Source organism: Nicotiana tomentosiformis, chromosome 3, assembly GCF_000390325.3.
Source record: "Nicotiana tomentosiformis chromosome 3, ASM39032v3, whole genome shotgun sequence".
Lineage (NCBI taxonomy): Eukaryota > Viridiplantae > Streptophyta > Magnoliopsida > Solanales > Solanaceae > Nicotiana > Nicotiana tomentosiformis.
In genome coordinates this window covers 7834212-7847202 of record NC_090814.1, presented here as the reverse complement: position 1 = coordinate 7847202, position 12991 = coordinate 7834212, and the positions used below count along the sequence as shown (strand labels likewise).

General features: G+C 37.2%; 1 protein-coding gene across 7 annotated transcripts; it reads left to right on the top strand.

Moving 5' to 3' along the window:
• The first annotated feature begins 324 nt into the window (after positions 1-324).
• Positions 325-5064, top strand: LOC104091104 (cytochrome P450 714C2-like). 7 transcript variants are annotated; one of them, XM_070196695.1, is made up of 7 exons: positions 326-900; positions 1603-1684; positions 3042-3221; positions 3339-3562; positions 3652-3905; positions 3981-4335; positions 4435-5064. In XM_070196695.1, exons 4-7 carry the CDS (start codon positions 3350-3352, stop codon positions 4858-4860), a joined length of 1248 nt encoding a protein of 415 aa, XP_070052796.1. In that variant the 5' UTR covers positions 326-900; positions 1603-1684; positions 3042-3221; positions 3339-3349; the 3' UTR covers positions 4861-5064. The 7 variants fall into 7 exon arrangements, with proteins under 7 accessions (XP_033510655.1, XP_018624615.1, XP_070052796.1 ...); XM_018769098.2 differs by having other exon boundaries at positions 3032-3221; XM_033654764.1 differs by lacking the exon at positions 3042-3221 and having other exon boundaries at positions 325-900.
• Positions 5065-12991: the final 7927 nt, after the last annotated feature.

Genomic DNA, 12991 nt, shown 5'->3' with positions numbered 1-12991 from the left:
AGGTAAATTATTTCCAAATAAGGAAAGAGATAATTCTTTTTGGTACTGACTAAAAAGAAAATAGGTTCACATAAATTGAAACAAAGGGAGTAATATAATATAATATTATATGATACGAAACAATACTAAGAACCGTCCAAACAATCTGTTAGTGTGTCAGGCAGTAAAATTATAGGCAGCCAAATATGATAGATGTGTGTGATTCATCCACAGAGACCAATAAGACGGAGACACGTAAATTTAACTTTTAAAAATAATAATAATTGGAAAACAAGAAACCTCTGACATCTTTCCGGGATTCTGCCAGTACAATCCTTCGGTACATAGAACATACCTTGGCCTCTTCTTCTTTCCTTTTAATAACTAAACAAGTTAATTCACAAACTCCCAAGTTATACCTTCAGTTATTCAAACATTAATAGATCTGAAATATAACAAAAACAAACAACATTAATAATTTGGACATAAATGCAGAAATGAGCGAATTGCACGATCATTACGTGGCTGGAGATAAAGAGTAGCAATCAGTTCCAGCAATCAGTACCTGGCTGGACACAGCGAAAACTGTAGCAAAATATCGGCCGGGCATTCCAACTTCAATCAGTTTTGAATAGATTCGAGCCAATCCAAGTGTTGGAGGTTCTTCCCCAGGTCGTAATCTATCTCCCCACAAAAATTTGGAGCATTCCAACTTCAAAAATGGCAACTCCGATGAAGCTCCAAGCTCCGGCGAGCTCGATTTGGCCGGAAATAGTGTTCAAACCAATCAGATGCAGCAAAACCAATGCCTAACAGTTTCTGCACCTCAGGGGAGTGTTTCTAACCCGTCCTCTTCAGCTTTGATCCACTCAGCTGCGACGAATTTGAAAAATGGAGGATTTGGCAAGTTGAGCATACAAGGTGTTCGACAATATACCAATTCCAATTTCACGCCAATTCAGCAGGGTTCAGATGTTTTACATGCTTCTTCTCACCAAATACAATCCCCCATATAGTTATTTATCACAAACAGTTTGACCGATCCGGGTAGTTCTTGTTCATATATGAACGCTACTTTTTCGGCCAGAACACTACTCTTAGTCATGGCTGTTTTTGAATAAGTTTTGAAACGGAAGCTTGGATCTTAAAAACGAGATAATCAATATTAACTCTTAAGAATTAAAGCAGAAGCTTCGATCTTGAAACGGAAGCTTGCCAGAACTTAGAATTACTTCTTTGTGTACATAGTATTAAATCCTAAACTGAAAAATTAAAAGAGAAATTTAGCGGAAAAATTTCCGGCAAAAACTATTTATTTTCCGTAAAAATTCACGAGCTTGAAAAACGTGAGAAACCGATGTCAGCTTTTTGGGTCTAAATGGCACACAATATGCCTGGTTAAAGTGTTAAAATGGAACCGGCTTAAGATTAAGTGTCAAAGTGGAAAATAGAAGTAAGTTAAAGGGGCCGCCAATGTATTTTTCTCAAAAGCAATATTTCCCGGCAATGGTCCAGTCGCTATATTATTTGGAAATATTTGCTATTGTTTCTTCTTTTGATGCTGCTTCATATTTCTTGTTATTGGTATGATCACCATACTGTCTATCTTGGACTGAAAATTAGGGTGACCCTTCAGACAGCAAAGACTTAGCCAATTCAAGGGGGTTGCTGCAGCAATTACTTCTGGCAATTTTCAAAATTTTAGGTTTGCTCTCTTCTTCTGACCCTATTCATCTCTGCAGAGAAGTATATCATATGCTCATATCATGGCTGCTTAAGTCGCTGTTTAAGGAAGTAGCTGACAGAAAAGAACAAAGTGGGGTCCGAGGTCGAGGTTCGTGTAGGGTTCGGGTTCAGGGTTGGGGTCGGGGACCATGATCGAGTACGGGTTTGGGTTTGGGTTCACGGTCGAAGGTGAGGTTGGGTCAAGGTCCGTAGTCGGGGATAGTGGTCGGGTTCGGGGTTCAGTGTCGAAATTTGTGTCCGAGGTCATGGTCAGGTCGAGGTCGGGTGTCGGGTTTTGAAGTCAGCGTTGGGGTCGGGGTACAGGGTCGGTTGACGAGGTCTAGGGTTCGTGTTCAAGAATTTAGTATTTGCTTAAATTATATTAAAATGCTTGGGACAATATTTTCTCCTAACTAACCAAATACTAGAAAATAAGTAAGAAAACCACTTATTTTCCGAGAAAATATTTTCTAGAAAACATTTTCCATCATGCCAAATGCACCCTGAATGTTTTTTTTTTTAGTAAAAAAAGAAAAACTGATTATAGAGAGGCTTTTCCATTCTTCATTTACTTGTCATAGTGCTGCAAAGTTTCAATTCTATTTAACTTTTTCAGATTATCTGATCCTTCTGCAGTAGGTTACAATCGTATTCTACTTTTGTGTTATTCGAAGGTTTTCTGGCAAAGATAGATCAGATGGAAAAGTTTATTTTGCTTTTTGCTTTGTGTATATTTGGGAAGCTTCTCTAACAGTTCTCATATGTAATCAGCTGAGAATAAGTAGAGGAAGACTAATTACCATTTACTTTGATGCTAGCTTTCCAACTGTTTTTGTCTTGTAGAAACATTAAAAGCCTAGATCTTCAAATAAATGCACAATCCACATTTTAACAACAAGACTCAGAAAAAGAGAAACAATGGTCAACAAATTTGAGATTGCTTATCAGTTTTACTGTATAGAATTGTTCCCTTACTCAAAAAGAAGATAGCCAGCTAAGCAAGTGTAAACATGAGTCACTACAATTTCTTAAATAGGAAACTGCAGTTAATTTCATATCTTTGTACATGCCTCTGCCCACGATGCAGTGATGTTATGTTTCACCTTACATGATTCTACTCATTTCTCATACTTAGCAGTAGTACATTATAAATTTTTCCTGTTAGACTATCCACTAGTTATATTAAAAGACGGAAGGAGAGATTGATTATTAAGTGTTAACAATGGAGATCAATTCTTTCTTCAAAGTGCTATTGTCCCTGATTTTGATATGGTTATTTGGATTGTTTGTTAAGTTATACAACACACTGATAGCTAAGCCTTTGAAGCTCCGATTAGCTCTGCAAAAGCAGGGTATTCGGGGGCCTCCAGGTACACTCCTATTAGGGAACCTCTTGGAGATCCATAACGCTTTTAGTCATGCATCAATAGCGAGTGGCACGAGCAATGACTTCCCAGTTTCTCACAATATTCAATCAATTCTTTTTCCATTTGTAGATCGATGGCTCGAAAAATATGGTAACTATATGCATGTGTGTTCAAGAATCATAATTATATCGCCTTCTTTCCTTTCTTTTTTCTTGTCAAAAATTACTACTAGCAGTTCTGAAACTTTATTGCACCTTGAATTAATAGGTGACATTTTCATGATATCGATTGGGAGTACGCAAATTTTAGGAGTGGCTAAACCTGAGATGGTGAGAGAGATCATGAACACTTCAGCAAATTTTGACAAACCCCCTTATTATATGGAATTACTTAAACCTTTGTTTGGTGATGGTGTGATAACTTCATCTGGTGCTAAATGGAATTCCCAGAGGAAGATTCTTGCCCCTGAGTTCCGCTTGGAGAAACTTAAGGTATGAAATAGTAACAAATAGTATAAAGATATCACCCATTGTATATATGACGTATCTTTAATTTGTTTTGAGTTAACCCTTCTTCCTAGGGAATGATCAAATTGATTCAAGAAGCTGCAGTTACGGTAGTAGAGCAATGGAATGCCGAGATAGAGAAGGCTGCTCAAGGTGGAATTGCAGAAATACACATCGACGAACACATGAGAAGGTTTTCGGCTGAGGTGATATCTAGGACATGCTTTGGAAGCAGCTACATTGAGGGTGAAGAAATCTTCTCTAAGCTTACTACTCTATGGTTGACCGTATCCAAGAATCTTGAGTTTTACGCGATTCCAGGAATGAGGTGCACTTCAACTTTATTTAATTGATAATAATGATTCTTATGCTAAGAATATTTAATTGGTCTTGAATGTAACAGGCATATCCCTACGAAGAGAAACAGGGAGATTAAGGCACTGGAAAAAGAAATTCAAACGTCCATCTTAAAAGTGATCGAGGAACGAAAGCAAGCTGGAATCGAGAAAAATTTGCTACAGACTATTCTTGAAGCTGCCAAGAGTAGTGGGTTGAGTCAAGATTCTGCAAATAAATTCATTGTAGATAACTGTAAAAACATTTATTTAGCTGGATATGAAACTACTGCTGTTTCCGCACAATGGTGCCTCGTGCTACTATCTGTCTACCCAGAATGGCAAAATCGCGTTCGTTCTGAGGTAATTGAAGTTTGTAAAGGACAACTTCCTGATCATGATATGATTTTCAGAATGAAACAGGTATTATCACTACTAATTTGTTTATATATCCTGCAAAAAATGGTATCAAGTGAAAAATATTTTCTAGCTAATTAATACTCTGGATATATCTTATGACAGTTGACAAAGGTGATTAATGAGACATTGCGACTATATACTCCAGTACCAGTACTTCCAAGAGAAGCATTTGCTGACATGAAGTTTGGGGACATTTGCATACCAAAGGGTCTAAATATTTGGTTACTGGCGACAACGTTACACACAGATCCAAAAGTATGGGGACCCAATGCCAACGAATTCAATCCAGATAGGTTTGAGAATGGAGTGGCCGGCGCCTGTACACATCCATATCTGTACATGCCTTTTGGATCTGGAGTAAGAATATGTGTTGGACAAAACTTTGCCTTACTCGAACTCAAGATTCTGATTTCACTTCTTTTATCTCACTTTTCTTTCTCCCTCTCGCCCAAATACGTTCATTCGCCTACCTACCGTGTGGTTATTGAGCCTCAACATGGAGTTCATCTTCTTGTTAAGAAATTATGATCAGATCGATGCACGTATGCTTCTTCAACATCAATCGTTTGTAAGACATCACATGGAAATCATTGACTGACATTTTAGTGTTACAAGCATTTAATGTTTTGGATATGTAAGTCCATATTTGTTAAGAGTACTAGTATTATTTTTACCTTGCGTAGAATCAACTCAACTCCTTATATTCACGGCTAGAATATTTTTTTCTTTTTATCTCTTAGATTTCTATTACTAATTATTGTTTCTTTCGCTTTGGTTTCTTATTATCTTGTCGTTGTTGTTACTGCTTGCTGCCACTTTTTTTTTTCCGTATGTCCTTGAGTCCTTGTATGCAGCAGGGCTTTATGATGGAAACCCGTAGGAAGAGGGGACAACCCGCCAAATTCACATCAAAATCGCTAATATGAACACAAACAAAATCTTGAATTGCGTATATAAACAAAACAAACCACTATATAACTTATAAACATATCATACAAGGACACAAAGGCAGCACATAACCATTGTATACGGATGAAATCGAGCTCATGGTGCATCCTAGCCTCCAACAAAACACGACAGGCTCGAGACATGGCAATAAGGGACTGAAATCGAGCCAAAGTCCCACCGGGCCAGAACTCGGGGGCATGACGCATGCCTTCGAGAATATCGACGCCATGGTCTCGGAATCGGTCCTAGCCACGAACGACTTCGAAGAACATTGCCAGAAAATCCAGCATAGCCAACAGAGGGCCAAAATATCCATGACCGGCTGAATATTACGGCGGGGGATATCGGTACGTATCGATAAGGAACCGGCAATCGGTGAATCAAAAGATCTTTACCTTTTATAGAGTTGTACCTAAAATAAGACTTCCGTACTATATAAAGGGGGTCTGATAATTCATGAAAGACATTGTAACCCGCACTCAAAAGCAATTATATTATTATTTTCTTTGTCTCCAGCTCTTGTTCTTTTTCATCTATACCGGTCTTGGTGAGCTCGGTTCGAGAGTGGCTATTTCATTAAGGCTGAAACTATCCAACTCGTATGGTTTGAATTTATCTAGTCTTTGTTTATTCAATAGTAACTCAATTTATCGCTTTGTATCAAATTAATCCGCGTATTCTTAAAATCACTTACAAATTTAATTGTTATCCGATTTTGAGGGTAAACGATTTGGTGCCCACCTTGGGGCCAAGGATAATAGCGGCAATTTGATACAAATTCCGTAGCACACCCTATTTTATACTTGTTCTTTGAAGTGTCTTTGATTCCAAGTTAAACCCCAGTCTGCCCCTCTAAACATGGATGCGGAGTCCAGCCACCATGGCGAGAACAACAATGTAGCACCCGGTAACAAGGTGCCCCCAGTCGATCTCGGCAGAGCTACGGTCGCAGGACCTATCGACGCTAGTTCGCATGTAGCCATCAACATAAATTTGCCTACCGATCCCGAGAACAGCGTGCGCAGGGAAGTCCGATCAATTGCCCAGAATACGCACAACGGTGAAAATGATGGGATCAATTTGCAGGTGATCTTAGAAATGTTATAGGCTCAACAAGCATCGATAGCCCAATTGCAGAACCAAAGCCGAGCACCGAGCAAGGTTGAGCCCGAGCCATCCTGGGAAGTCACCCACAGAAATGAAACGATCACGGAGAGGCCGAATGAAAATGAATCGGGGACTAACCCCGAGATCATAAGAATACTCGAGGAATTGACAAAGCGGATGAAGTCGGGGGAGAAGAAAATTGTAGCCAATAACAAAAAGTGGAAACCTACAGTTCCAGGGTCGACCAAATCCCAGGAGCACCTACAATATTGAAGGGCCTAGATTCCAAAAAGTTTGTTCAAAAACCTTTTCCTCCAAGCGCAGCGCCGAAGCCGACCCCAAAGAAGTTCCGCATGCCTGAGACTCCTAAGTAGAACGGAATGACCGACCCAAATGAGCATGTGACTTCCTACACATGCGCCATCAAAGGAAATGAGTTGGAGGATGACGAGATCGAGTCTGTCCTGCTGAAAAAGTTCGGGAAAACTCTTTCCAAGGGAGCTATGATATGGTATCACAACCTACCTCCTAATTCTATTGACTCGTTTGCTATGCTTGCAGATTCCTTCGTAAAAGCACACGTCGGGGCTATCAAGGTCGAGACCAGGAAGTCAGGCCTTTTCAAAGTGAAGCAGAGGGATAACGAGATGCTCAGGGAATTCGTGTCCCGGTTTCAAATGGAGCAGATGGACTTACCCCCGGTCACAGACGATTGGGCCATTCCAGCCTTCACCCAGGGACTCAACGCTCGAAGCTCGTTGGCTTCACAGCAGTTGAAACAAAATCTGGTGGAGTACCCGGCTGTCACTTGGGCCGACGTGCATAATCGGTATCAATCAAAAATCAGGGTCGAAGACGATCAACTCTGGCCCCCTTCCGGGTCCGTTTATCTCGTCAGAACGGTCGACATAGTCAGGAGAGACGTTGATCGTGAACCAAGGTCGAACATTGATAGCATCCTAGGAAGCTAAAATCTATTCAAAGACAAGGATGAGCTTTAGAATCTCAAAGAGGGCCTTTAACAAGATGTCAAGCTAAAAAGTTACAAAATAAGGTCATTAGACTTCAAGTATAAATAATGAAGTTGTTAATTGGGAGGAAGGGCTCAAGGCTTAAGGATGTGAATTGGCTATGTGTTACAATTATTTTATGGCCCAAATTTACGTCCAAGAAGAGGAGTATTGGATCCCAAGAGACGGATCTTTGAAGAAGGTCCTAATCAGTCCACTTTTGGACTATTTTGACACCTAAAATGTGTCCAAACTTGCAGCCCAATTAGTCCTATATTAAGTTATGTTTTTATAATATAAAAAGGACTTACTTGATGTCAAAGAAGGGTACAATAGTGGTGCTAGAAGTTAAGTGCAAGTTGGTACCAAGATGCTTGCAAATTTCCTTTAAGATTTTCAAGATCCTATCATAAGGTAGTTGGACTTTTTGTCCAAAGTAGTTAGGACTTTCTTTCTTTGTTTTTGTAGTAGAATTTTGTGAATCTCTCTCTATATAAAGGGGTGTCTTCTTTGTTTTTAGGGAGATTATTATAGACAATATCAACAAAAATTGTGAGATTTTTCTTGCACTCTTGTGTGTGGCTACTCTTGAATTTATTCTTCAACCTTCAAGAATCAACTTAAGGTTGTAAGATTAAACCCTTTTCGAAATCTTAGATCACTTCTAGATATTCAAGAAAGGTGATAAGTTTAGGCTTATTGTTGTTCTTGTTATTATAAAGGGTTGGGTTTCACAATCAATCTCTTGATTTTAATTTTCTACCAAAGGCGATTAGTTCTTCATTAGATAATTATTGTTTGCTGGGATTCAATTTCAAGAATATACTTCTTGAATTCAAGAAACTCTTTCTTGAATTCAATCTATCTTTAATTTCTGTCTTTTTTTTTTCGTTTTCCTATTTTCTTTTAGCTTCCGCACGTTTCTTGATTTTCTTATTTTTCTTTAGTAAATTCTTGAATCCCCTATCGTGTTATTATCAAGCCTTATAACAACATGATAGGGGATTCAAGAATTTACTAAAGAAAAACAAAAAAATCAAGAAACATGCGGAAGCTAAAAGAAAATAGGGAAACAAAAAAGACAGAAAGTAAAGATAGATTGAATTCAAGAAAGAGTTTCTTCAATTCAAGAAGTCTATTCTTAAAATTGAATCCTAGCAGCAACAATTAGCTAACGAAGAACTAATCGCCTTTGGTAGAGAATTAAAAACAAGAGATAGATTGTGAAACCCGACCCTTTAGAATAACAAGAACAATAATAAGCCTAAACTTATTACCTTTCTTTAATACCTAGAAGTGATTCAAGATTTCGAAAAGGGTTTAATCTTACCACCTTAAGTTGATTCTTGAAGGTTAAAAAATAAATCCAAGAGTAGCCACACACAAGAGATCAACAAAAATCTTTGAAAAGGAGCCCAATTTGGAGTCCAAACCAATGGCCCAAACTAGTAATTTTAAGGTCCAATTTTGCCCCAAAGGGATTTAGCCGCCCACCCTACCTAATTTTAATGACTTTTCTTATTTCTTAGCAACCACCCTACTTAATTTTAATATCTTTTTATGCCTTAGCAGCCACCCCACCTAATTTTAAGGACTTTTACAACTATAAATAAGGAGTTCTTCTCATTCATTGAGACACTTCATTATTGATTAAGAATATTATACTTTGAGAGTTCTTTTGAACCTTTGTTACTTATGCTTTGAGATTTATCTTTCAACCTTTACTAGTTCATAGTTCAAGATAGTAAGATAACTTCTTTATGGTGATATCATTGATTACTTTGTGGTATTCTTAGAAGGCGATTAATACGAGTTATTAATTATTGTCTCAAGTTAATCGTAAAGGGGTCAAGATCCGAATCTATTGTTTTGATTTTGTTTTTAAGTAAAGGCGTTTGATTCCGTCAATAAATTAAAACGTTGTTGCTTGGATCTTGTCAAGGCTATAGAACTTGCGTTTTTGGAAGGTTTTGGAATTCTTTTCTTGAATTTTTCCATATCCTTTATTGTTTGCACTTTAATTCTAGTTGTTTAATTCCTTATTGTTATTGCTTCCGTATTTACTTCTCAAATTCTTACTCTAGTTTGGATCCTCGACCTTGTTGTTATCAAGTGGTATCAGAGCAATTCTATCAAGATTTCGTTCTTGATAATTCTTGGGACTTGTTGAATACTAAGAGCAAAAAAAAAATCATTTAAAAAAAAAAGAATTGCTTGCTCTCCAAGAACTTTCTTTTGTATCTAATTTGTTTCCAAAAACTATCAAAGGAAACAAGAAGAGGGGATCCCAGATTTCAAAGATAAGAAAAGAAAATTCAATTTTTCATACTCTTTCTAATCTAAATATATAATCCTTTCTTTTTTGTTCGTATCTTATTTCCACCGAGACTGATAGTTCTAGGATTTGGTACTTCTTTTATTTGTTCCCCAAGGATCTATATTTTACTACTAATAACTTTATACGAGTCGAGTTTAACTATAAATCTACAAAGTATTTTGTTCAAAGGTTATTTCGAGAGGGAAAAAAAGGCAAAGTGTGTGAGAACAATTGAGAAAAAAGTCAATTTGTTTGATACAGTTTAATTATTTAAGATGTCACGTACAGGTAGTGATGATGAACGAAGGGTTCTTCAAGAAGTCGAAATCAAAGCAAGAAATGATTTTACCTAGCAGGCTATGCATCAACAATTCGAAAGGTGAAATTTACAACTTCAAGAGATGAGGGACACCATTGCTGAGCAAAATGATACAATAGTTGAACTTAGAAGGAAAAATAATTTTAGGCCCTAAGCTAGGAGAAATGTACCCCTTGCTCCTATTGTAAATCAAGAAAACCCTATAGATGATTTTAATGATATTGATTTTGATAGGGTGGGAAGAGATAGAAGGGGACAAAGAGGTAGAGTAGAAGATGATAATATAAGTAGTATAAAGATGAAGATGCCATCTTTCAAGGGAACAAGGGATCCAGACTTGTACCTTGATTGGGAGAGAAAGGTTGAAGTCATCTTTGACTGTCACAACTACTCTGAGGGTAAGAGCGTTAAACTTGTTGTTGTTGAGTTTTCTGACTATGCTGCTATTTGGTGGAAAAAGCTTACCAGGGACTGATTACAAGAAGGACAAGCACCAATTGCTACTTGGGCTGAGATGAAGAGGGTGATGAGGAAGAGATTCATACCATCACACTTTCAAAGGAAGCTACAACAACGTCTTCAAACATTGAAGCAAGGGTCCATGTCTGTGGATGATTACTTTAAGGCTATGGATATGGCTATGATGCAAGCTAATTGTATGGAGGAAGAAGAGACTACAATGGCAAGGTTTTTAAATGGTTTAAATAAGGAAATAACTGATGTAGTAGAATTACAACAATATGTAACAATAGATGAGTTAGTTGATTTGTCTGTAAAGGTAGAAAATCAAATAAAATAAAGAAAACTAGTTTGTGGAAAGGTCGGTTAAACACCATCTCCAAGAAGCCATGGACGAATCAATAGATGAAGAGTTCGTCTAGACCTCAAGAATACAAGGATAAAGGTAAATTTGAGAACAAAGAGGGAGGTAAAACCTTTAACCCTAAACTTTTTACACCTTCTAGTTCTATTCAATTTCATAAATGTAAAGAAATGGGACATATGATGCATGAATGCCCAAGTAGAAGAAACATCATTCTTAGAGAAGATGGAGGATATGAGAGTGAAAAAAGTGAGGGAGAAGAAAAAGGGAGATGTGAGTGATGAAGATGATATAAAACTACCTAATGATGGCATGATTTGAGTAGTTAGGAGGATTATGACTATCAATTTGGGAAGCAATATTGAAGAATAAAGGGAGAATATATTCCATACTAGATGTGGGATAAAGGGAAAAACTTGTTCTATGATCATTGATAGTGGTAGTTGTGCTAATGTGGTGAGTTCGTACTTTGTGGAAAAAATAGAACTTGCATGCATGAAACACCCTACTCCCTATAGACTCCAATGGTTAAATGATAATGGTGAACTAAAAGTAAACAAACAATTAATGATTTCATTCAATGTTGGTAGATATGAGGATAATATTATTTGTGACATAATCCCTATGCAAGCTTGCCATATCTTACTGGGTCGTCCTTGGCAGTATGATAGGAATGTTTTTCATGATGGAAGGAAGAATATATATTCTCTTGAGCTAAAATGGCAGGCAATTTACTCTTGCACCTTTATCTACTTCTCAAGTGTTTGAAGATCAAAAGAGATTAACCAAGGGGAGGGATAAAAAGTGAGCTTGAGGAAAAAAAAGAAAGGAGGCCAGGAGTTAAAAAAAAAGAGAGATGGCCGAGAGAAAGAGAGAGAGGGCAGCAATTTGAGAGAAGAGATAAAAAGGGGTTTGACTGAAAAAATAGAAAGTCTTGGTGAGAGGAAAGAGGCTAAGGAAAGGAAAAAAGAGAGTTTCTATATAAAAGCCAAAGAGTGTTTAAATGCAAGAAAAGATGGATTGCCCATAATACTACTTACTTACAAAGAAGCCTTGATTAATTCTGAGTTACTAACTTCTTATTTGCCAAGTAGTATTTCTTCTTTTTTACAGGATTTTGAAGATGTATTTCCTGAAGATATTCCTAATGGATTGCCACCTTTGCAAGGAATTGAGTATCAAATTGATTTTGTGCCTGAATCACAAATTCCAAATAGGCCTGCTTATAGGAGTAATCCAGAAGAGACAAAAGAGCTTCAAAGGCAAGTTGAGGAGTTGCTTGAGAAAGGCTTTGTGAGAGAGAGCATGAGCCCTTGTTCTGTTCCCGTCCTATTGGTACCCAAAAGGGATAAAACTTGGAGGATGTGCGTGGATTGTAGAGCAATCAACAAGATAACGGTAAAGTATCGCCATCCTATTCCTCGTCTTGAGGACATGTTGGATCAATTACATGGATCCAAAATCTTTTCTAAAATTGATCTAAAAAGTGGTTACCATTAGATTCGAATGAATCCTGGAGATGAATGGAAAACTGCTTTTAAGACCAAATATTAGCTTTATGAGTGGTTAGTTATGCCTTTTGGCTTGACTAATGCACCTAGCACTTTCATGAGATTAATGAATCATATCTTTAAGGAATTTCATGGAAAATTTATTGTGGTGTACTTCGATGATATCTTGATCTTTTCTAACACTTTAGAAGAGCATGTAGAACACCTAAAATAAGTTTTTGAAGTTCTTAGAAAGCAACTTTTATTTGCTAATCTTAAAAAGTGTACTTTTTGTATGGATTATGTGATTTTCTTGGGTTTTGTGGTTAGTTATAAAGGAGTTGAGGTTGATGAAGAGAAAATCAAAGCAATAAAAGAATGGCCTAAACCTAAGAGTGTAACTAATGTTAGGAGTTTTCATGGACTTGCTAGTTTTTATAGGAGGTTTGTGAGAGACTTTAGCACCATTGCTTCTCCTTTAACTGAAGTTATTAAAAAGAATAAGAATTTTACATGGGGAAAAGAACAAGATGATTCTTTTAACTTGTTGAAAAAAAATTTATGTTCTGCTCCATTGTTACAATTGCCTAATTTTTCTAAATCTTTTGAAATTGAATGTGATGCTTCTGGCAAAGGAATAAGTGT